This window comes from Phascolarctos cinereus, unplaced genomic scaffold (assembly GCF_003287225.1).
Source record: "Phascolarctos cinereus isolate Bilbo 61053 unplaced genomic scaffold, phaCin_HiC Scaffold_9;HRSCAF=440, whole genome shotgun sequence".
Taxonomy (NCBI): domain Eukaryota; kingdom Metazoa; phylum Chordata; class Mammalia; order Diprotodontia; family Phascolarctidae; genus Phascolarctos; species Phascolarctos cinereus.
Genome location: NW_027556402.1, coordinates 158920154 through 158942639, shown reverse-complemented (window position 1 = coordinate 158942639; position 22486 = coordinate 158920154). Strand labels below are relative to the sequence as shown.

Sequence of the window (22486 nt, the reverse complement as noted above, 5' to 3'; positions counted from 1 at the left end):
TCTTTTTTCAGAAAAACGTAACAGATCATAATTTCATTGTTTTTCTTCTTGTAGGGTAGTAAATCCAGAGGGTTGCCGGAACATTCTGGGGGTGTGGATTTGGACAGCTCTATGTCAAGTACATTAAGTAACACCAGTAAAGTAAGCAAATTTCATGTGGTGTGACACGTTTAAAACTAATTAACAAATATTTACTGTGTTCCTCAACCTCAGTCAAGGCACTGTGCTGTGAATTTCACTCTGTGTGTGTGTGTGTGTGTGTGTGTGTGTGTGTGTGTGTATGTGTGTGTGTGTGTACGGACACACACAGACACATATACATGCATGTGTGTGTGTATGTATGTGTATGTATGTATGTATGTGTTTATATAAAAGTATTGCACGTTAAGAGTCCATAACCAGGTAGAATTATCGTAGGATTCTGTTACATAAATGGGAACTTGGACATTAAGCAACAAGCAAACAAATGAGATCACAGTTTTAGATAATCCAGATCTCATCTAGCAGACGGCAGCAATGTATTCCTCCCACCAGAGGGATTCTGTTATCTTTGAAATGAGTGGAAAGCCTCGAAAAAGAGTGTGTGAATTCATATGAATGCCTGACTGCAGTTCGTTCTGCTGCATATTCTGAAAGTTACAATGATTATAGTTAATAAAGAAATAACAAATCAAGCCAGAGCTACAGTTTAGCTCAGGGCACCTGCTGCCGATAGTATTGTGATCGCAAGCCAATGACTGCATCCAGTATATTTGGAACTCTGCTTTTCTGTCCATGCATGGCTCTTGGTTTGTCTTGCCTCTCAGATTCTGTAGGTGTATTTGTAACTTGGATAGTCTGATGTTTTTCACTTATCAAGTTAAACTGGTGACTGATTATTGTGCATTTTCTCCCACCCTTTTTGCATGGGTAATTGCTTTTGCTGTAGGTGCAGCAGAATTCTTCTGTACTCAGAGGGCAATATCCCTAGGGGACTCTTCAATTTCCTCCAGGGTTGGAGATTGTCCCTGGATACCAGTTGGGCTGGTTAATTTTATGCCTTCTGACTATCGAGATGATGGCAATTTCCTGGGCTGAAGTCTTTTGAAGCCTAGATTAATGTCAATCAGTTGAATCAGTGAACCCTAGAGGAAGCCCCCTTCCATTCTCTTTCCACCTCTGAATTTGGGAGTATGTGCAAAGCTCGCATCTTTTAGCTATTCTAAGAGAGAAATTTTTTTTTCCCACAAGCTTCCTTTTGTGTGCCTGTTTTTTCCGATTTTCTTTTTATCTTTTCTGCTTTGCATGCTGGAGGATTTATACACAGCTGGAAAGATAGTAAGGACTCTTTTATGTAAGTGAACCCTTTAAAAACAGGTCACCTGGAAGTCACTAGCTGCAAAGAACCTGGTCTTCTCGGTTACTTACTTGATTCAGAAAATGAGATTTTTGTGAGAAGAATTCTTTGGGCTCTAGTTATTCTGTTTTTATATATATATAGATATATCTATATCTATATCTATATCTATATCTATATCTATATATTTTTTTTTACAATTAAATAGTAATTAGATGAATTTGTGATTTTATTTTGAGGAGGGGTTTGGCCTCTGCCTCGGACACCTTGGAGCAAGTCCCTTGACTTCTCTCACTAAACCTGTTTCCTCATTTGTAAAATGGGGAATAATATAAGCCCCTGTATCAAATATAATTATGCATTCGAAGTGTATTTAAAAGTATTTAAGCAAATCTTAAAGTGTTATGTAAATGTTTAAAAACTATGGTGCTTATGATGTTATTAACTATAACATTTTAAAATTTATTTTAAATTAAAAATTTCTCTGAAGCATAGAGTATTCTGATAGTATATTTATAAAATGTTTTAAAGGATAAATGATGTATGAGTAACAGGTGTTTAGGGTAGGTAATGCAGTGTAGTAAAGCAGAAGTTACATGTGTCCTTATATGAGAGTGCTAAGACAGAAAGTATAGATTTTCTTTTCTATTCCAAGGATAAACTCAGTCTTTTCCAAATAGCGCAAAAATAACTTCCTTAAATCTTAAGTGGAAATTGGATTTCCTAGTAGACTACTCCACTCCTTTCTTGGTGTGGTGTAATGATTGGTTCATCCTTTCCAGCTGTTTCAGGGGGGGGTTTTCACGTGGTTGGGTTGAATGAGTCTTGCTTGTTTTTAATGCCTTAATTTTGAAGGCATATATAATACAATATTGTCAAGATTATCATTGGAAGGGCGTTGAGCACCCACTCCTCAATTTGAGTGCCTTCTCTGCGTCCAACACCATTGTAGGATATGAGAAATACAAGACAGTCAAGCTCTCACAATTTTATTCTAAATTCAGATATTGGCCCAATGTTATATTCTTAAGGGGGAAATGTAATAAATGTTAATTAAAAATTAACTTGAACCTCCAGGCATGGGTACAGCATTGTAGTATTTCAACTTTTAGGGCCGTAGTGTCTGATTTAAATAGAAAAGAGGACCACTAAACCATATGTAAGGATCTGGGATCTGCGTATTGACTTAGAAAACCACACGTTAACATTATCTATATTAAATATTTCCCAGTTACATTGTAATTTGGTTAAAATTAAGCTTGAGTATTTGACACTTGTGGTCTAGCGGATGACATAGGTATAGGGGACATGGCTTGATAGTTGGTTTAAACAGTGGCATTTCTTCATAAAATAACTTCCACTGTGTCATAATCAAAGTTGCAGTTTATTTATGAAGTCAGGAGCCTGCAGTTTTATGGAGTGTAGCTGTATGCACGGTAGTCCTTCTTCAAACTTATGTATAGAACATTTTTCCTAGACCTACAGTTCATATACAGTAAAACAGATTTCTAATACCTAAGATATTGCCATATATGCCCTTCTTTTTTGGGGGGGGGCGGGGGTTGTGTGTGGGAAATCTCATTTGGTATTATGAAGGGTTTTCATTTTTCCACTTCATCTAGACCTGTGATTTTATCAGTCTGAGAAGTTCCCAGGTGGAAAAAATGCCCTCCCCCACTCTGACTAGAAGCAGTTCTTCCATTTACAAGTAAATGAGGGGCACTGAGGAGTTAAAGGACATGCTCCGAATCCCACAGACAGGATGGGGTGTTCATTCCAATCTAGATACAGGATTTACCACCTAGGTCTCCTTGACTCCTGAGAACAGCTCCCCACCCACCCCCCTGTGCTGCTGCCTCTTTATTATAAAGGGTAGAGATGTTTAACCATGCAGTGACTTTGATGAATTCTTACTGGATTAGAGTTGATAAATCGTATAATCATTTCTCATTGGGTGCTTTCTTTCATTTTGCTGATGCTTTCCTGTCAGGAGCTGTCTGTGTGTGAGAGAGAGACTCCACCCCTCCCAGAAGGTTCTTTCAGGCACCTGGGATCCTCAGTTGATCTCTCCAGTGACTCAGAGAGCCACTTGACGGAAGACCCTGCTCAGCTGTCACCTCGACAGGAGTTCAGAAGGCGAGCAAACACTTTGAGTCATTATCCTCTTGAATGTCACAAGTCCCCAGAGCCTCCCGAGGCATCACCGAGTGTTCCACAAAGGAAACTTATGAGGTATCACTCAGTGAGCACAGAGACTCCTCATGAGCGAAAGTAAGATTCATTTAAAAGCATAACATTATTTTATAAATAGCTGGGGCATATCTGTGGAACAGGTATGTGGATTTGCAGGTATGTTAATTGAGCGATAAAGGAGTCTGCGCTAACATGAAAAGACAAACAGAAAAACAAATAAACCCCCAAATTCTTCTTCTGACATTTACTAGTTGCATAACCTTGGCTAAGTTCCTTAACTTGCCTGGGCCTCAGTTTCTTCATCTGCAAAATGAGGGTGTTAGACTAGGCCTCTGAAATCTTTTGCAGCTGTACAGCTAGGATCTTGTGAAGTAATGGACTAACCTTCTCTATCCATTCTCCCAGGTAAAACATTACAAAGCAATACTCAATATTTGCCCATCATTTATCATTGTTAACACTAGAAGGACTAGAATTTAAGAATACCTTAAAAAGACCGGCTATATTAATTGATGCAGTGTGTTTTTTTTATGTCCAAGGCAAAGAAAATCGAGATAGTAGAATGAAAATTTTTATTTAAGTAAAGTTATAATACTTTTTTTGTATCAGTTGATGCGCTTCATCCTTCTACTGTTAAAAATATAAATTGTGAGGAGGGCACTTAGGCAGGGAGAGAGGACAAAATAATGAAAGTTAGAAAATAGCCATTAGTTTTATGACTTCATGCTTCTTGTTCCCCTGAGAGATCAAGAGACTTAGCATGCCTTAGTACATACCTGTTGGCCCCACAAAATAAATTAGGTAATTGTTTTTTCATGCGTCATTAGTCAGGGAGATGGATCCTTTACGCTGTGCATGAAGAACAGTATGAGAGGCAGGCAGAACCAAACAATCCAAGGTCATAGGCTACCTGATAGAGTGGAAAGGAGCATTGCAGTGGAAGTGGGAAGGTCTGTCTGGGTTTTGCCCCTAAACAAGCAATGAAACCTTGGGCAAGTGATGTGACCCTCTGGGTCTTTCTCATCTTTCCCGTCTTTATACTGAGAGATGTAAATGAAAGGACCATAGATTTAGAACTTCAGGGGAACCTTAATCTTATCCAGCCCCCTCATTTTGCATTTAAGTAATCGGAAGCCCAGTGAGCTGACATCACCATACAAGTAGTAAGTTGCAAATTCTGGATTTGAGCCCAGGACTTTTGATTCCAAATCCAAATTGTGTCCTATCTCTCTTCTCTGCCTTCATTATGGGGGAGTAGAAGAAGTTTTCTGCCACTTAGCTGGGTGATCTCTTAAGGTTCCTTCTATGTCTAAAATTTTATTATTCTCTCAAGCTAGGTTTAGTTTATTTTTTCTCTCCTAGTAAGTCCCTAGGGAGCAGAAAAGATATCTTTGTTATAAAGGTGAGAAAGGAAAGGAAATGCTGTGGCAATTTTCCCTGTACTTCTGAGGTCCTTGTCTGATACTTTGGCCCCAGTAATGCCAGTGTCCCAGGATAATCATTTTGAGAGAAGTCTCTTGAAAGTCCAGTTACCTCCTTCCCTGCCCCCCCCCCCAAAATATTCCTTGCCTTATAAAGCAGTGTGAATCCATCAATCAGTCAGTCAGTCATTGATGAATGTAAGTATCCACATAACTTTAACTGGTACCAACAGAATCACAGTTGTGATGCTGGGATATTGATGTATTCATCCTGCATAATACATACTAATATGATTTCTTTACAATGAGTGTTTCACTTCACAAGAATTAGCAATGTGTGAAAGCCTTCACCTTCCCAGCTTCATTTTCATTACTTCTTCATCAGTTCTTGGTGATTTAACTAAATAATTGTAATCATCGCTTCTGAAGCTAGTGTGTATGTGTAGCCTTGAACAAGACTTCAGGGGGATTTCTTTCCTCTTTTCCCCAGAATCCTACCCATAAATAGCTTCTCCTTCCTTACCGTACCACCCATTTCCTCCCATGCCCACTCTGTTTCTAGCTTTCTCGGTGATTATGGAAACATTCTTGTTGGTAGATTTCTGGTTCTCTTGCCAGAACTACTGCTTGTATGCCAGCCTGAGGTGGTGGGAACTGCCAGCACATTTTTCCTGGGTGGAGGGCAGGTTAGCAATGGAATGTGCTTGTCCTAGGTGACTAGGAGTCAGGATACGCAGCATTGAAAAGGAGAGTAGAGCTCATCCTGCTTTTTGGCCTCCTTGGGAACGCATCTCCTCATTTTGAGTTAGGTGGGGTGACTTTGGGCAGGGTGTTCCTCATTTTACAGGGGCCTGAGTTTAAAAGCATTGCTGTTGGTTCATTCATTTCCTAGACATGAGAATTCAGAGGTGTATGTTACCATGTGCCTTGAGCCAGAAACCTGAATTTGGGCACAAGTGTGTGTGGTCACCATTAATGAGTGAACAAGCCCCTTCAAGCACCGTGGAAAACTATCAATAAAGCCTGGAGACATTTTTTTTTCCCTACCCAGTTAACAGATCTTTTTTTGTGACTTCTCACTTTAAAAACTCCTTTGGAAATGCCAGCTATAAAGGGTGTGTGAAGGGCAGTGAAAAATAATTAGTTCACAGATATTGGCGTGAAACCACTGACTAGTTGTGTTTAAACAAGATAGAAGGAATCTCGCCTGTTTTCTTCATTTTGTTTCTATTTTGTCCTTCCGACGTGCTTTCTCCCTTTTTCTCTCCCTCCCTCCCATACTTTCTCTCTGTTGACTTGCTGTCTAGCTTGAACCCACCTGTTGATGAGTCTAAAAGCTGCTCAGGCCAGTCTTCGGCTCCTGCTCTCCCACCTCCTCGTCTTAATCCCTCAGCCTCCTCACCAAATTTTTTTAAATACCTAAAACATAATTCAAGTGGAGAACAAAGTGGGAATGCTGTGCCAAAGAGGTGAGAGCACATGTGTGATAGTGTCGTTGCCTTTGTTTGAATTAAACATAGAGGTGATGTATTGTTAAGTGGAAGAAGTGTCCATCTCAGCATTACCAGGAACCATGTTTCTAATTGCGTTTCAGTCTGTTATGAGTAATTTGTTTTTAATTAAATAGTAGGAAATGATGGAAATGGTCCTGATCTCAAATAGTTTTTTAAAATAGTTTGTCACATTTTTCCACTCTGCCTAAGAATGGTGACTTATCGATCTCCTGTCAGGCCTGACATTTATACTTTCTGAGAGACTTCCTGGTATTAGGATGACTTCAATATTTTTTCCAGTTAAAAAGACAAATAAATGGGAGATGGGCCGTGGCATGTATTTTATCATTCCATGAACCCCGCTTATTCACAGTTGAATTTTTTTCAGTTAAAAACTTAAAAAAAAATTAGAGGGGTAGAGTTTTCATTTTCTTACTTGTTTTACTCTTGTGGGAATTGAAGCTCAAATGCTTTTCTCTTATTTTTAAGCTTGTATTTTATGCTTTGTGTATTTACATTTCTTTGTCCTAAACTCTACTTTTTCAACTGAACTCTTAGCATCTCCTATCGTAATGCCCTGCGGAAAAAACTTCATTCCTCTTCCTCTGTGCCAAATTTTCTAAAATTTTTGGCTCCTGTAGATGAAAATAACACCTCTGACTTTAGGAACGCAAAAAGGTAGGGTTCTGTCTATAGCTGTCAAGGCTGGATGTTTTAAGCATTTAATGATTGTATTTTTGAATGAATTCTAAAAGCCATTATGGGGGTAGTTACTCTTCTGATATTCTAGCACAGCCGAACCACACTGATAGCAACTATTCTGTGTTTTTCTTTTCAGAATTGATTTAAAAAATAAATTTCACATGCACCTGCTTTCTTCTGCCACCTTTGCATCATCCCAGTGCCAAGGCTACAGTTTATTTTTGCATTGTTATTATAAAATGGCCCCAAAAGTTGGCAAATCAGGTTGTGCAGCCCTTTAGTAACATCCTTGGACAGTGAACTTTAGGGTATCTCTCTAAATTACTGAACCACTACTTTTTTAACTAAGTAGTATATCCAAATGTTACATGTGATTGCGCACTCTTTGTTGAATGACAAGTATCCTAGTTACAATTCAGTGACTTCTTCTGAAGTTTGTTAAGCACCTGTTTATGCAAGGTGCTGTGCTAAGTTTGGGGATGCAGAGGCTGGAAAAACAAAACAAAGTTGTCCCTACCCTTTTTGAGCTTAGAGTGCAGTAGGGGGAAGATGGCAGGTGTTGGGTTGGGATGGAAGACGAGAAGTGATGAAGGCCAAGGTACTTAGCGCTTAATCAATGTTGTTGAACTGAGTATTGTGAAATACATTTAGACAAGTAAGTTGGAACTAAATTTGGTAGGCCTTGAATGCCAAACTAAGGAATCAGTCTTTTTCACTTATACAGTAGGGAGTTACCAAAGAGTTTTGAGCAAAAGAATGCCGTGTTTAAACATGAGCACTGCGAAGATTATTTTGGGAGCTGAGCAAAGGATGAATTGTAGAGGAAAGAGGCTAGAAGCAGGGAAACTAATTAAGCCATTCTGGTAATCCTCCTGGAGAGGTGATGAGGGCTTGCTTGAACTCTGGAATAGAGAAGAATGGCCAGATCTAAGAGTTGTTATGGTGAGAGAACTGATGGAATTTGATAACTGTTAAGTTGAGGGAGAGAAGGAAGAAATGATTCTGAGATTTTAAGCTGGGCTTACTGGGATGATGGTGCTGCTATCATCAGAAATTGGGAAGTTGGAAGGAGGAATAGGTTTTGTGGAAAAAGCTGAATTAAGTCCTGGTCCTGTCACAGTTAAGATATCAATAGGATATCCAGGTTGAAATATCTAAGACAGAAGTGGGGAACCTGTGGGGAATTAGGTCCTCAAGTATGGCCTTTTGACTGAATCTAAACTTCACAGAACAAATCCCCTTAATAAAAGGATTTGTTCTCTAAAATTTAGACTCAGTCAGAAGGCCACATCCAATGACCTAGAAGGCCACGTGTAGCCTCGAGACTTCAGGTTCCCCACCCCTGAGCTAGGAGGTAGGTGGAAATACTGGATTAGAGCTCAAGGGGGTAGGTAGGCTTAAGATATATACTAATTGGGGTTCACTTGTGTAAAGGTGATACTTAAAACAGTAGAAGTAGATGAGATAGTCAAGGGAGAGACTGACAGTTGTCTGCATAGGAAGTAAAAATTTAAAACATGGTTTATTTCTTCATTTTAAAACAGCTCATATGGCCAAAGTCATAGTTTTAATTCATATGTTGTTAAAATATGCATTTAAACATGAAATATTTATAAGTGCTTCATTCCATGACTTTGTCCTACTTGATTTCCTGTAAATAAACAGCTATTTCAGAAGTGCACAGTTCAAAACAGAGCACATTGATGTGACCCACTGTGTAGAAAACACAACAAATAGAAGTTTTAGTAACTGTCTCTTGTGAGCGTTCAGCTTTCCAAAATGTCATTGAGAACAGCAAGGCTTAACCATATTTGGTAATTTTTTGCAATCAAAGTAATTTGGGTAGGAGCAGTGTAGCCCTTAACATGAAGAAAGACTCTATAGGAGAACAGTTCCTCATTCCTTTGGTGGCCCATGCCCATCATAAACACGCCTTACCTTCGGTGAATCCTGATTAACTGTTAAATTTACATACGTGGAGAATTTATAATTTAGAGGTTTACAAAAGCCTCACAGCCTTAATTTATAGGACCTCTATTTAATCACAAACCAGTTATACTATAATTATAGGGACTTTGAATCGAAGACACACCACCACGATAGTTACAGCGAGAGCCCTTTGAAGACCCGACGGCATTCATGGAGGCAACAGATCTTCCTTCGAGTGGCAACTCCGCAGAAAGGATGCGATTCTCCTAGCAGATATGAAGGTAAGACCCACCATGGAAAGTGGAAAGTATATCCTATTGTTTTGAGTTTAATCTTTAATTAAATATATCTGCTTTCTAGCATTGAGCATTGCATGGAAGCAGGTGAGATTTCTTTTCTAAAACCATTCTCAAGTTTTATGTTCCCATTCTGAGACTTCGGGAAGTTCAGCAAACATTGAATAAGTATTTATTACCTGAAAAGCGTTCTGGGAGAAAGAACCCCTTGACATTTTCTGCTAGAGAGGGTTAACAGCCCATAGGTTATGTATGGACTGAGAGGTGGAAAGGACCGTAGAGGTCATTTAGTCCAACCCTCCTGTTTTTGCAGATGAAGAAACAGGCCTAGGAGAGGGTAAATGACTTTGCTTAAGGTCACACCACATACTAAGTGGCTAATTCAATTCTAGAATCCAGATCCTTGGGCTCCAATTCTAGCGTTATCCCCACTGTTCTATGTTCCTTCTCTCCTGATGGGTTCTTTGTCTTTCTTGCTGCTCAGATTTCTTTGTCTGTTCATCATGAGATCATCCCATGCTTAGATACCTGTCTACGGCCTATTCATACACCATATTATTTTCCATGCTAGAGTTAACTGCTTCAAGTAATTCTTTTGTGAGTTCTGTGCATTATGAGCTGTATCCTATCATGGGCTCCTCTGTCTATTTTTACAAATAAAGACTAGAATATGCTTTTGTTGAGTGGATTTTTCTCGGTTAGCTATTAATGTGAAGACTGACTTTAAGTAGTAAAGTTCTTATGATTGTAAGTTAAGGTTTATTTATACCCGTTGAGAATGCGAACTTTAGCAAGAAGGTGTACTCATCATGATTTTGAAATAAGGAATTTGACAATTCCCTCTTTGTTACTATTCTTTTTGAATTTACGTTTTTAAAATAAATAGAGTAGAACTTTGTTATTACAGATCTCATAACTGGAGGCAATCTGGTACAGTTGGCAACTTACCATGAGAGTCATGTGAGACAAATCTCTGATCCCCCCTAGATCCTCATCTAGAAAATGTTGGATTAAAATAGATGGCCTGTAAGGTCTCTTCCATCTCTAAGGCTATAATTCTGTGATCACACTTCAGATTGGTACATACTGTAGGTCAAATCACATTGCCCAAAGCATGTTAAGTTGCATATTCTAGGGAGGCAGCATGAACCAGTGGGACACTCATAGTATCAAGAGTTTGATGAATTGGTATAATACTGTTGTTCTGTCTTTATAATTGTAGCCACTTAAACTCTCTGTGATTCAGTTCCCTCATTTGTAAAATAAGGACAGTCTATCTGTCCTATCTCCCTTATAGGAAATGAAGATAATAGATAGAAAAATATTTTTAGAAAGGGCAGCCTCCTTGTTAGCACTTTAGTAATATTAACAGCATTGGTATTCATGTTGCTGTCTCCCATAGTAGTATCTTAGAATGACTTCACTAGTCTCATTTTTATATATTTAGTTGGATTTATGATAATTTTAAAAAAGAATATATATAATTATTTACATTTGTATTAATTTAGAAAGCTTCTGTTTTCAAGATGGTTTTTGATTATATTGTCAGGAATATCCCATCTACTTTCTCATAGTATCCCACAACCTATAAACATAGTTCTGTTACTGAGTATTTCTAGTTGTCTGCATGCAGCAGGATGTTTCCAGGCTTATCAGCCTTCCAAACTAGTCTTGGAATTCTCAGACACATGTTCCTACACTACCCACCTCACTTGGCTAGCATTATAAAATATAAACAATCCATTTAGCACTGCTTTTTTGTTCTTCTGCCCCTTCACCCTCCAACCCTGACTCTCAACTCTGAATTACCTCTCACTTTCCCGGCCTTTGGAGAAGGAAGGGGGAAAAGGGAAGAAGAGCTGAAATGGGGGAGGGGAGGTAGAGAGTGGCCTCCCAAAATACCATTCCTCTAAGTAGCTTAAGTGCCTGGAAAAAGCAACATGTGTTTCCCCAGCAACCAGGTCTGTTCTCCAGTCTTGGCCATTCTTTTAAACTGGTGTTTCTGACTGCTGGAGAAATCTGTGCTGTCTTTTGTCCTTTTCTCTCCCGCCTCTCCCCAATTGCTTATTTCTCTGAGTGGAAATAGTGGAGAAGAAGATATACAATTTCAAGATAGATCATTTAGAGACTACTCTTAGAAATAGGAGAGGGTTCCTTCATAGTCAGATCGCTCTTTGACAAATGTAAAGGACAGATGCTTTGTTCCTATTTTGTTTTCTTGCTAGTAAGTATTTTAAATGATGCAGAGGAATTTTTTTTTTCTGTGCATTTCTCATGACTGCTGCATTCTGGACCTGTGGATTCCTTTGGGTAAAATGTCATGCTAAAAGAGTTCTGGGAATGGAAATCCCTGTCCAAGTCACTTCATATGGAGAATTCTTCTCTTTGGCCTTTCCTATGTTGTATTTAATCCCTTTTGTAAATAAGAGCTTTGTTCCCTGGTCATGGATTACATCCATCCCTGACTCCAACTATTTTTCTCACATCAGGGGATCCAGACAGCAGTATGTGCCTAATTGAGTATTTCACATCTCCACCACTGGAAAAACAAAGTTGAAATCCACCTAAGTTTCATTGTTATATACATGAAGGGAAGCATATCAGTATCTTGGGTATTACTGCTTCTTGCATTAGATTCTGGAGTTGGATGGGACCTCAGAAGACATCTTATCCAAAATGGCTGAATGTTTTCTTTGACATGTCTGACAAAATAGTTATCTATCCTCTGTTAGGCCAAGTCCATTGATACAGGATCTTTCTACTTCACAATGTAACCTGTTTCATTTTGGGACAGTTCTAGTTTTATTAGAGAGGCAATGTAGACTAGGGGGGGGAGGGAGGGAAGGAGAGAGGAGAGGAGAAAGAAGGGGAGAGAAGAGGTTCTACTCCTGCTTTCAACTCATGATACCTGGGAAAAGGGCTTGACCTTTCCTTGCTAAGTTCCTCTCTTGGCACTCTCTACACCTGTGAAATCATTGGTTTAGTCCCTATCCTTATCTGATTATACTGAAATATGTTTTCGCTACCCCCTGTTAATCCCAGTGCTTCCTTCCTCTCTTTTCATTATTTACCATTTATCCTGTGTATTGCTTGCTTTGTATATGTTTGTTTGTATATTATCTCCTCCATTGGAGGGTAAGGTCCTTAAAGGTGGGGATGACCTTTGGCCTCTTTTTGTATCCCTGGGGATTAGCACAGTGCTTGGCAGTAGTAGGACTTAATAAATCATCATCTGTTTATTGTAACTACTACCTTGTGGTCCTAAATCTCTCTTCCACCTGCATAGATTAAATCTAATCACTCTTGCTAATGAGAGCTCTTCAGATATTAGTGGTAAATTCTTCAGTCTCTTCCTTCCTCCTCTTTACATCTTAAGTTAAAATCTCCAGCTCCTTTCTGTGGTCCATCGTATGCCATGGTTTCTTCCATGAGCTAAGATCTGATTCTCTGTAGCTTCCTTCCATTGTTCCTCATTTTTACTCTCTAGATCTAAGTAGAATAAACCAAATCCTTCTCCCCCCATTAATAGCCCCTCAGAGACTTGGAGTTGAGGTAATAGTTTGCAGTGGTTACTCTGCATAGGTGATTGAATCTGACATCTGCATGTACTTTACAAAATATTCAGAGTGTTTTCTTATTTGATTGTCACAGCCACCTGGTAAGGTAGCCAGGGCAGGGATGTGGATCATAATGATAATGATAATGATGATTATCCCTATACCATTCCTTGAGAAAACAAGGGCTCCCAGAGGTCGGGTGATTTGTTCAGAGCCACAGGGCTTGGTAAGTGGTCAAACTGGAAACACAGAACCTCATTCTGTCCTATGTGGCCTTTCCAAAGTATTAAAAAACAGCCATAAAAAAATAGGCACTCGCTAGTGTGCCTCAAATTTAGATTTTCATTGTTAAAACATTTATCGTCATGGGGATCCAAAGATGTATGAGACAGTCTCTGTCCTGAAGGCTACGTTAGGGAGCTAGGACTTAGCCATGAAAAGATTAAAAAAAATTATAATATGAACTGAGCCTAAAGGAAATCAGACAATACATCTAATGAAATTGAACCTATTGTGTTTTTTGACTTTCTGTTTTCTTTTAATCTTATTTTCTTAGGGAATTGGGGAACAATTTTGGTCTTAATGAAGTACTTTTCATTTTCAGGAGGCCAAAATACAGAATTCTCCTATTCTAGGAAAAACCCAACACAGTTAAGACTTTATTTGAAGTAATTCATATCATCTTGTGTATTTGCATATTCCATCAAGCATAGAACTTTCAGACTTAACTAAAGTTTTAAAAACCAAACTTAACATAATTTAGATTGACAAGGGCAATTTAATGATTCAAAGCCCTTTGTATAAGCCAATAGTCCGTTGAGGTACTCTGGTTCAAAGTGATTTTGTGTTGACTATTGCTGTGTAAATATGCCTAATTTGTGCCTGGATTAAGTGTATTGAATGAGATGATAAGTATTTTTAGTAATGAAAAAAGATAAAGAAATTGCTGTTAACATGCAGCCTAATGAAAAGTAGAGTCTTATTTTGGATAGCTATTTGATATTCCTTCTTCTGTTATTAGATTGTGTGAAAACTGTAGATGCTACTGTTGACACGGTTTTTGGGATGACGTGAGTAATTTTTACAAAAATTACTGGAAATGGTAAAATGAATTGCTAAAAAAAACCCTCACCCAGTTGGAAGGAAAAAAGGCAAATGGAAGAAATAAAAATTAAAGGTCCCCACTTGTAATGTCTATTTAGGTGTTCACTGCCTTACTGGATAAGTTACTTGACAGTTCTCTGGGCCTCAGTTTCCTCACCCTCCAATTGAGGACGTTGGGCCAGACTGTCTGTCCATAGAATCTCTCTGTCTGATTTCCCATTGTGCTTGAAAGATGATCACCACAAGGTGGCACTGTTGCTGCCCTCATTGTCCTGATAGTTCCTGTTTTCTTTATATTCCTTCAATTCCTTTGTGTCCTTAGGCGTCATATTTCATCTGATCCATTCCCCAGAGGATATCTGAAAGTTTTGAAATTGCTGGAAGCTCCACATTTCCTTTTTATCCAATTGAGTTAAGGGGCAGAATAAGAGATAATGAATGATCTTCTCTCCTAAGTGAAAAAAAGAAATTTCTCTTGATTTTTCTTCCTTTGGACATAATTTCTATGGAGAATAAAGAGTTGGCTTCCACCTATTTAGGAAACAACAACAACAACAAAAAACCCCAACCCTTTTAGTCCAAGACATTTCCCAAAATTCTTAACTTACAAGAGTTTTAGTTAAGACTTAATGTGTTGTATTTGATTGCCTGGAATGATAGAAATCAAGAAAACCACAATGGCAGGCAAAGGACCTACTATTTGTCTGGTACTTGATTATGCTTATGCCATCACCTGATCTTTTCTAAAAAAATTTTTTTCATTGATGCTTTTCCTCCAGCAAGTAATATTTTTTTCAATTACGTGTAAAGAGAATTTTTAACATTCATTTTTATATAAAATTTTGCATTCCAAATTTTCTCCCTCCCTCTTCTCCCCCCTCCCTAAAACAGTAAACAATTTTATATAGGTTATATATAGGCAGTGATGTAAAACATATCTATTTATGCTTTTTGTCGTTCTCTACCTTTTTGCCTTTTCTGGATTTTTACAAGTTACTTGAGTCAATAAACAGTAAGTCAAATAGCACATATTTGAGTACTTATTCTGTTGGGGATATAGGAAAGTATAAAGTGTGGTTCTTAACTTCTGATGACTGTATGACCATGAGTTTTATTCACCTCTCTAATCCTCTGTTTCTTCATTTTAAAAAATGTGGGGTTTGAACTAGATTATTTCCAAAGGCCCTTCTAGATCTGATTTCATGACCATAGCTAAATTACTTATCCAGGTCAGTAGACAAAACATGATTATATCATGACAAAACAATGTCAGATTAATCACATAGACAGTAAGTACCCTGAAGCTCAGTGCAGTAAGGGCCCCTAGAGACCACTAAATCCAATCTTGCCTGGAATATTATTTCGTTAATTTAGAAAACACATATTAAGTACCAGTTCTAGGTGAGGGGTAGTGTCATAATTGGTAATGGGCTTTCCTCAGAGGCAAGATGATAGATGTGTAAGCCCTGCCTCTGATATATATATATATATATATATATATATATATATATACTGCTGACATCTGATTTAGGTCCTGATCATCACAGGAATTGATTAGACAAAAATTAAGGGGCAGCTAGGTGGCACAGTGGATAGAGCACCGACCCTGAATTCAGGAGGACCTGAGTTCAAATACAGCCTCAGATGAAACACTTGACAATTACTAGCTGTGTGACCCTAGGCAAGTCACTTAACCCCAATTGCCTTAAAAAAAAATCAAGCACCATCTTAGTCACTGGAGACACAAAAGACAAAAGTGAGGTACGGCCCTTGTCCTCATGGAGCTTACATTCTGTTGAGAGAAACAAGAACACAGATAAATAAATGTGTGATATGTACAAAATTATTTCTGAATGGGGGGTGAGGAATATCAGAGGCCCTGGATATCAGTTAGTAGGGATTGTTTCATTCTTTACTTGTATCCTCAGTGGCACATAATAGGTAATAAGTAATTATTGGTTGATTGATTCAGGGAATAAAGAGTGGTTTGGCTAGAATGGAAACTATGTTTCGGATAAGGGATAAAATTAGGAAGGCAGGTTAGTAAGAAGATAGCAGGCGTAGGCATTTTAGACTTTATAAAAGTCTAAGGAGGAGAGACAATCATTGAAAATGTTTCAGCTGGGGAGTGATGGTTTGAACATGGTTGTACAAATAGTTTGGATTTTTTTTCAGCCTGCTGAAATTTTCAGTGGCCTTCAGAATTTGCCACGTTCTCTCCCACATGGGCAGAATTATGCATCCAAAAGTAATCTAAGAGGCTCAGTATAATAAATTCCTTGATGGTGAAAGTTCTTAAATATTATAATAGGTTACCTTGGGCAAGTGTGGAATGTCCTTCTTTGTAAAGTTTTGAAAATAACATCATATTTTCATATATCTGAAATTGTTTGAAAGGTCTGCCTGTCCAGCTATCCTACTGAAGAGTCACTTGGCCACCTGCCACTAGCACTTCCTGCCTTTCCCCTGCCCCCCACATTCCTGACTGCGAGGAGGATGGGGTGAAGGCTGGGCTGTTCTAGGCTTCTATACAGTTTCTTCTCAGTGCCCTTTCTGAAAAGGTAGTGGGAAGGAACAGCAGGGAGACAAAAGACCATGAGAACTGGGAAAGGATCCCAAGGAGGCAGGGTGGGGCGAGGAGGGGAGAGAGACGAGAGAGAGAGAGAGAGAGAGAGAGAGAGAGAGAGAGAGAGAGAGAGAGAGAGAGAGAGAGAGAGAATGAGAATAAAACTTTTTTCCTTGGACTCTCAGCCTACTTGACTAATTCAGACTTGTCCAAAATGTGTCCTATTCCCTCCCTCCCCCCAGTTGCTCTCCTTTTCTTTCCCTTCCTCTTCCTCCTCTTTTCCTACTTTCTTTTCTTCCTCTCCCCTACTCCCCGCCACCCCCAACTGCTGCCTGAAATTTTGAGGACAAAACTTCCAAGAGAAGTTGATATTCAAATAAATCAGCAGATTGAAAATTAGAAACGTAGCGAGTTATAGACAGTGAAATAGCAAACAGACCTTTTCTTTTTTGGAGAGAGGAGCTGGCCAAGAGCTGTTGGCAGTGATTTAGTAATGAGTTTAACAAGATTTCACTGGCTCCTTCGCCAGTTGTACAGTGAGAGTTTCTGTTGGGATGAGTATCAAGATGATAATTGTATTGTAGGTATTCTGGAATTAAACATCAAGTTTTATTCCTAAAGTACCATTATTTGACTATTGGAATTCATTTAAGCAGTTGTTTTGATTTTTAAAAAATCAGATTTCTTAATGGGTGTGTTTTTCTAAGAGCTGAAATTTTACCTAAGAATTTCAAAGCACTTAGTTTGTAAACTGACTTGAAGTCAGTTTGTAAAATGTAAAACATATAGTAAAATGAATATTTTGTGTTTGCTCTAGTTTTCTAAGCATTATAGTCCAAGTTGGTACATAAAGTTGTTGCAACTGTTGAAACTGTGAGGAAATTCCAATAAATCTGAATTATAGTCATCATGTAAGTCCAAAGGGTACATTTGATTCTTTTCTAAGTGGCTATTTTTTCAAATAAATTTTATTTTATTCTTATAAATGAAAATATTTGCAGGGTAAGTACTAAAAAGTTTTTAAAACAACATTTATATAAGTGTAAGTACTATAATTATGGGTCTTCATAACCCTGTAAATTATTTATGCTAACAGGCCTTAAATTTTGAACTTGAGAGAATAATAGCTTTTCTACCAGAAGGTCCAAGGACTCTGCTGTATTTCAAGATGATTTAGCTTGAAAAGTGAAATTAAGGACAATCCTGGCATGGCAGGTTTTGTGCTTGCCTAATTCTAAAAATCCTGCTGGCCTGTCTTTTGAGGTTTTCTTCAGTACCACAGTCTTGCACAGTCTTATCCAGAGAAGCATGAAAGTTGGGTGCCAGCCAGTTAGTGCCAGGTTAACAAGTAATATGATTGCTCTTAGGACCTCAGCCTGCCCTCTCATATCCCTCCGAATAAATATATTACAAAAACAGAAATTTATAAGTAGAAAATAATAATCTGGAACTAAAAAGGACTGAACAGTTATATTTGGGCCAAGCTCCTGATGGTAAAACACAAGTAATATTTCTTCTATTCCATCCTGGGATAATAAAAACAACAAACATTTACTAAATATCACCTGTGTGTAAGAGCATTGTGCTGGGCAGGAGGATGGGGGATGGGATATTGAGGGGAGATGTAATGTTTGGACAAAGCATGTCAGGTGTGATGGAGCAGCTTAGAGTATAGTTTGGACATAAGATGCTAATAATGCACATAGCAGGGTAGAGCTATATACAGGGTGTCCCAAAATTCTTAGTGCGGTTTTAAGCTAAGAATTTTGGGACACCCTGTATATTATAACTTCCATCTATAATGCAGAGTGTTACTTGAGAAGTCCATTGAAGAATGGGAAGAGAAAGAGTCTTGCTATGTTTGCCTGGGCGGAGAGGCTTATTATAGACAAAAGAACAACATGGAAAAACATCCTAGGGAAGTTGGCCTTTAAGGGATGAATAGGAATTTATCAGGGTTTGGGGGTGTATTTTTCTACCCCTGCATTTTCTGTAGACTTCCCCTTTCAAAGAACAAACGCATAAGATACCCTCCCAAGTACTAGGTGAATTTAGGGGACTAATAAAATGAGGCCTTACCAAAAAAAAAAAATGAGGCCTTAAAACTGGGAGGCAGGGTGATTTAGGTTGAAACACTTAAGAATCCATCTACCTGGATTCAGAGTCTGCTTCTGCTCTTTACCACCCGAATGACCCTGGGGCAAATCCTTTGACCTCTCCTACGCTTGAATTTCTGCTGCAAAATGAGGGCACTGAACCAGAGGATCACTGAGCCTCCTTTTGATTCTAAATCTTGGTCTTGTCTCCTGATCTGTTTCGCCACAGAGTTCATCTAATTCAACTTAAGCTCTTATTCTTTTCCTTGAGTTTCTTTCTCATCTTGAGCCCTTGCCTAAAAATGATCCCACCATCAGAGCACTCCATTGGACATCACAGGAAATGTACATCAGCTGGAGTGAGTGATGGAGGGTGACTTAGTGGCTCTGCTTTTCTCACAGCTGGCGTTCAGGCTACAAATCTGAGGTTTTAAATTTGGAAGGATTAATAATAGAGGTAAATGGGATGATTTTGTAATCAGTGCTTATTTTGTCAGAGCAGTGTAAGCAATTTATTTAAAAAGCAAAAATAATTCAGTTTTCCACTGACTATTCAAAATTTTTTTTTAAAGGGAGCCATTTCCCCCAAACACCGCATATGCCTATCTCTCCCTCTTTCTCTCTTTCTCCTTTTTGCTGTCTCTTCTCTCTCCTTTCTTTTCCCATCCTTTTTACTCCTCTTTATTTGGGTTACTCTGTTCCTTTGGGTAATACATGTCATGTTGAGACCAAATATTTGTTTACTGTAGTTCTTTTTTCCAAGACTGCCGCTAACAAGCAGTGAAGCTCTGGGAACTGACCATTTTAGAAGTGAGTGCTTTGAGTTTTTGTCAACCTTATTGAAAACTCCAGATATTCTCACTGTGTGTGTATTTGGGGAGTGGCCATGTTCTATGTGGATTGTAGATTATCTAAAATTTAAATTGTAGGATAATTTACACCTGTATTTAGCTGCTGTTAAATTATTACACTACAAAAAATTGTAGAAAAAAAGTTTCAAATTGGTAATCCCTGTTTTCAAGCAATAATCAGTGAAGAATCCCATGTCCTTTCTCTCCCTTCCCCCAACACATTAAGTCCCATGTTTGGAATAGAAATATCTGTATGTAATGATGTATCTGGAACATTTAGCATAATCTTTTTAGTCATTTAAAATCCAGGAACCAAAGTTTCACTTTTGAAGTCTTTCTTTTAAGCCAAAGCTCTTCAAACTTGATTTGCTGTTAATTTTTAGGGAGGGATGTCTGCTAGTGTACTTCACCCCATCATGTGAAGGGAGGGTGATTGGTTTGAAATGAAAATGTCTGGAAATTGTATCTTGAGCATGCAATGATGATGACGCAGCTAACTTGGTCAGTCATTGTCGGTATCCACTTTGAAAATACAGAGTTCCCAAAGACTTAAGTAAAGGTTACCAATAGTCACTGGGGAACAAGGGAAGGATGTTTTTTTTTTTCTTGTTTGATTGTTTTAAATTTAAGCTGAGTAGTAACATGACCAAAGCAGTACCTTAAGGAAGATTAATCTGGTAGTGGGATGAAGGATAAATGGGAGATTAGTGTCAATTTCTCTTAAGTTGCAAACTAGAATCTCCTTTGTTTTTGCCAGTTTTACCCTAGGCCTGGAATCAGGAAGACCTGAGTTCAGATTTGGCCTCAAACACTTACTAGCTGTGTGACCCTGGATGATATATTTTTCTACCACAGCAACTCATGAAGACTGAATCATTGAGGGATGGATGGAGGAAATGCCAGCGTAGGGAGTGGGGGACTGTTGAAGCTGGTTACATTTATAAGTCTGTTTTCTTGTGAGTCTTGTCCCTAAAGCCTAGAATACTATTCCCTCTGCTCTTAATTTTAGTGTTTTTTAGCCTGAGCTCTTTGGATAGATTTCAGGAGGTCTTAGGGGGGAAAATTACATCTTCTTTCTTTACTAACTTCTAACTGAAATTTAGCATTTCTTTCAATTTTTATGAATTTTAAACAACAACGACATATTACTTTGAGAATGGGTCAGTAGGCTTCACCAGCCTGTCAAAAATTCCATGACACCTTAGAAAGTTGAAAGCCCCTTCTCTAGCTTTTGAATTCCTATGACCCTTTCATTGACTTGGTTCAAATGCCAACTTCTAGAAAGCCTTTTCTGATGCCCACATTCCCCTCACCGGCCTGGCCAGACATAGCACTTAGTATGCAGCCCTTTGATCCATTTATCAGATAATATTTTATATTATAGTCATTTGTGTGTGTGTGTGTGTGTGTGTGTGTGTGTGTGTGTGTGTGTGTGTGTGTGTGTGTGATATCTATACCCCTACTAGGCTAGGCTTCATCAGGATATGGACTGTGTCTTTAACCTTTATATCTCTTCTAGGACCTGTCACATTATTCTTCATATACAAGAAGCACGTGGTGTTTGTTGAATTGATTTGAAGTCAGAAGGAAATTCTGCCATCCCCAGCTTGACTTTTTCAGGTGGGGTTGGGGTGGGAAGAGTGCTTATTCCCTCCTTCACCCTGCAATACATCTGTATTTAGTTACCTACACAGGGTAAACTGCATGAAAATTATAAACCTATCAAATGAATATTGGAGCATGAATCAAGCATGAATATGTTCATCTTAAAAAAAACCGTAATTTTTGGTTTTGGAATGGAAACACATCTCTGACATTAAAACATACATTCAGCATATTCTCAGGGTTAAGAAAATTATTTTAAAAAACCCCACAACTCAGTTATATACTGTCATTATGAGTTTTATTATTGGCGTGAAATTGAAGAATTGTTGATAATTTGGAGATTTTCCCTCCTCTCCTGAGATAAACTTTGTGTGCCAAGAACTAACCAGTCTTTTTGTCGTCATCATCATCATCATCATCATCATCATCATATTTTTTTGAGGGGGGAGATCCAGACCTATGATTTCAGATGCAACTGCAACTTTTTGCCTGGGGCACTGAAATGTTTGGGGGACCTGTCTGGGGTCATAGAGCTAGCACATGTCAAATGCAGCACTTGAACCTAGGTCATGGATGTCCATGATCTTTATTTCAATGATTTTTTTCTTAGATGCTACCTAGTACTTGGCAGGAACTTAGTAAACGTATTTGTTGACCTCCCTCCATCAGTTTTCTTTCTGTGACTTTGGTATAGCTAAAACATAGGACCGGAATACTAGATATTTGGTGTCTTCTCTGCCAGTGGTTAAATATGTTACTTTTGTGAGTGATTGCTCATTTACTTTGGCCCTCCACCCTATTCTCGGAGGGGAATATCTCTCAAGTGTTATTAAGTATTTTGAGACAATAATTTGTTACTTAATGCTAGATATGATTCCAAATTTCTCTGCTTATAGCAGAAATCAATTGTGATATGATATACCAAAGTTTTTTTTTTTAATTTCCTGCTAAAAGCCTTTAGCTGATGGTTTAAAACCAGACAAAATGTGTCTTCTGTTTTCTAAAATGACTTCATAAAAATATGACCCTATTGGAGAGTTTTCTTGTTGGAGTGGAATAATTCAGGCAAGATGGTTCTGAGACTGGCTCAGTTTCTGGTAGTGTGACCCTTAACTTCCTAGAGGCTTAATTTTTTCTTCTGTTAAATGGGGTAAATAGTGCTTATACTGGTTCCCTCAGCAGGATTGTGAGGAAATCGCTATATAAACATGAATAATTAATATTCTGTAGATACTTCTCTGTTCCTTGGCAGTTTAGTCTTGTTTTATTATTTCTAACATTTTATTAATTCTGTAATTTAAAAGCTTTTTATAACTAAACAAATCTATAAAATCTTT

General features: G+C 38.3%; 1 protein-coding gene across 11 annotated transcripts in view; it reads left to right on the top strand.

Annotated features, from left to right (window-relative positions):
- TBC1D1 (TBC1 domain family member 1) overlaps positions 1 to 22486 on the top strand; it is a 302344-nt gene that overhangs the window by 162706 nt on the left and 117152 nt on the right. For 6 of the 11 annotated variants that reach the window (XM_078148318.1, XM_020991892.2, XM_020991901.2 and 3 more), the window contains 5 exons: positions 55 to 141; positions 3327 to 3607; positions 6258 to 6419; positions 7002 to 7121; positions 9216 to 9355. In XM_078148318.1, coding sequence (XP_078004444.1) covers positions 55 to 141; positions 3327 to 3607; positions 6258 to 6419; positions 7002 to 7121; positions 9216 to 9355 — 790 coding nt within the window. The remainder of the gene's footprint in view (positions 1 to 54; positions 142 to 3326; positions 3608 to 6257; positions 6420 to 7001; positions 7122 to 9215; positions 9356 to 22486) is intronic. The other 5 variants (XM_020991917.2, XM_078148319.1, XM_020991958.2 and 2 more) reach the window with 5 other exon arrangements.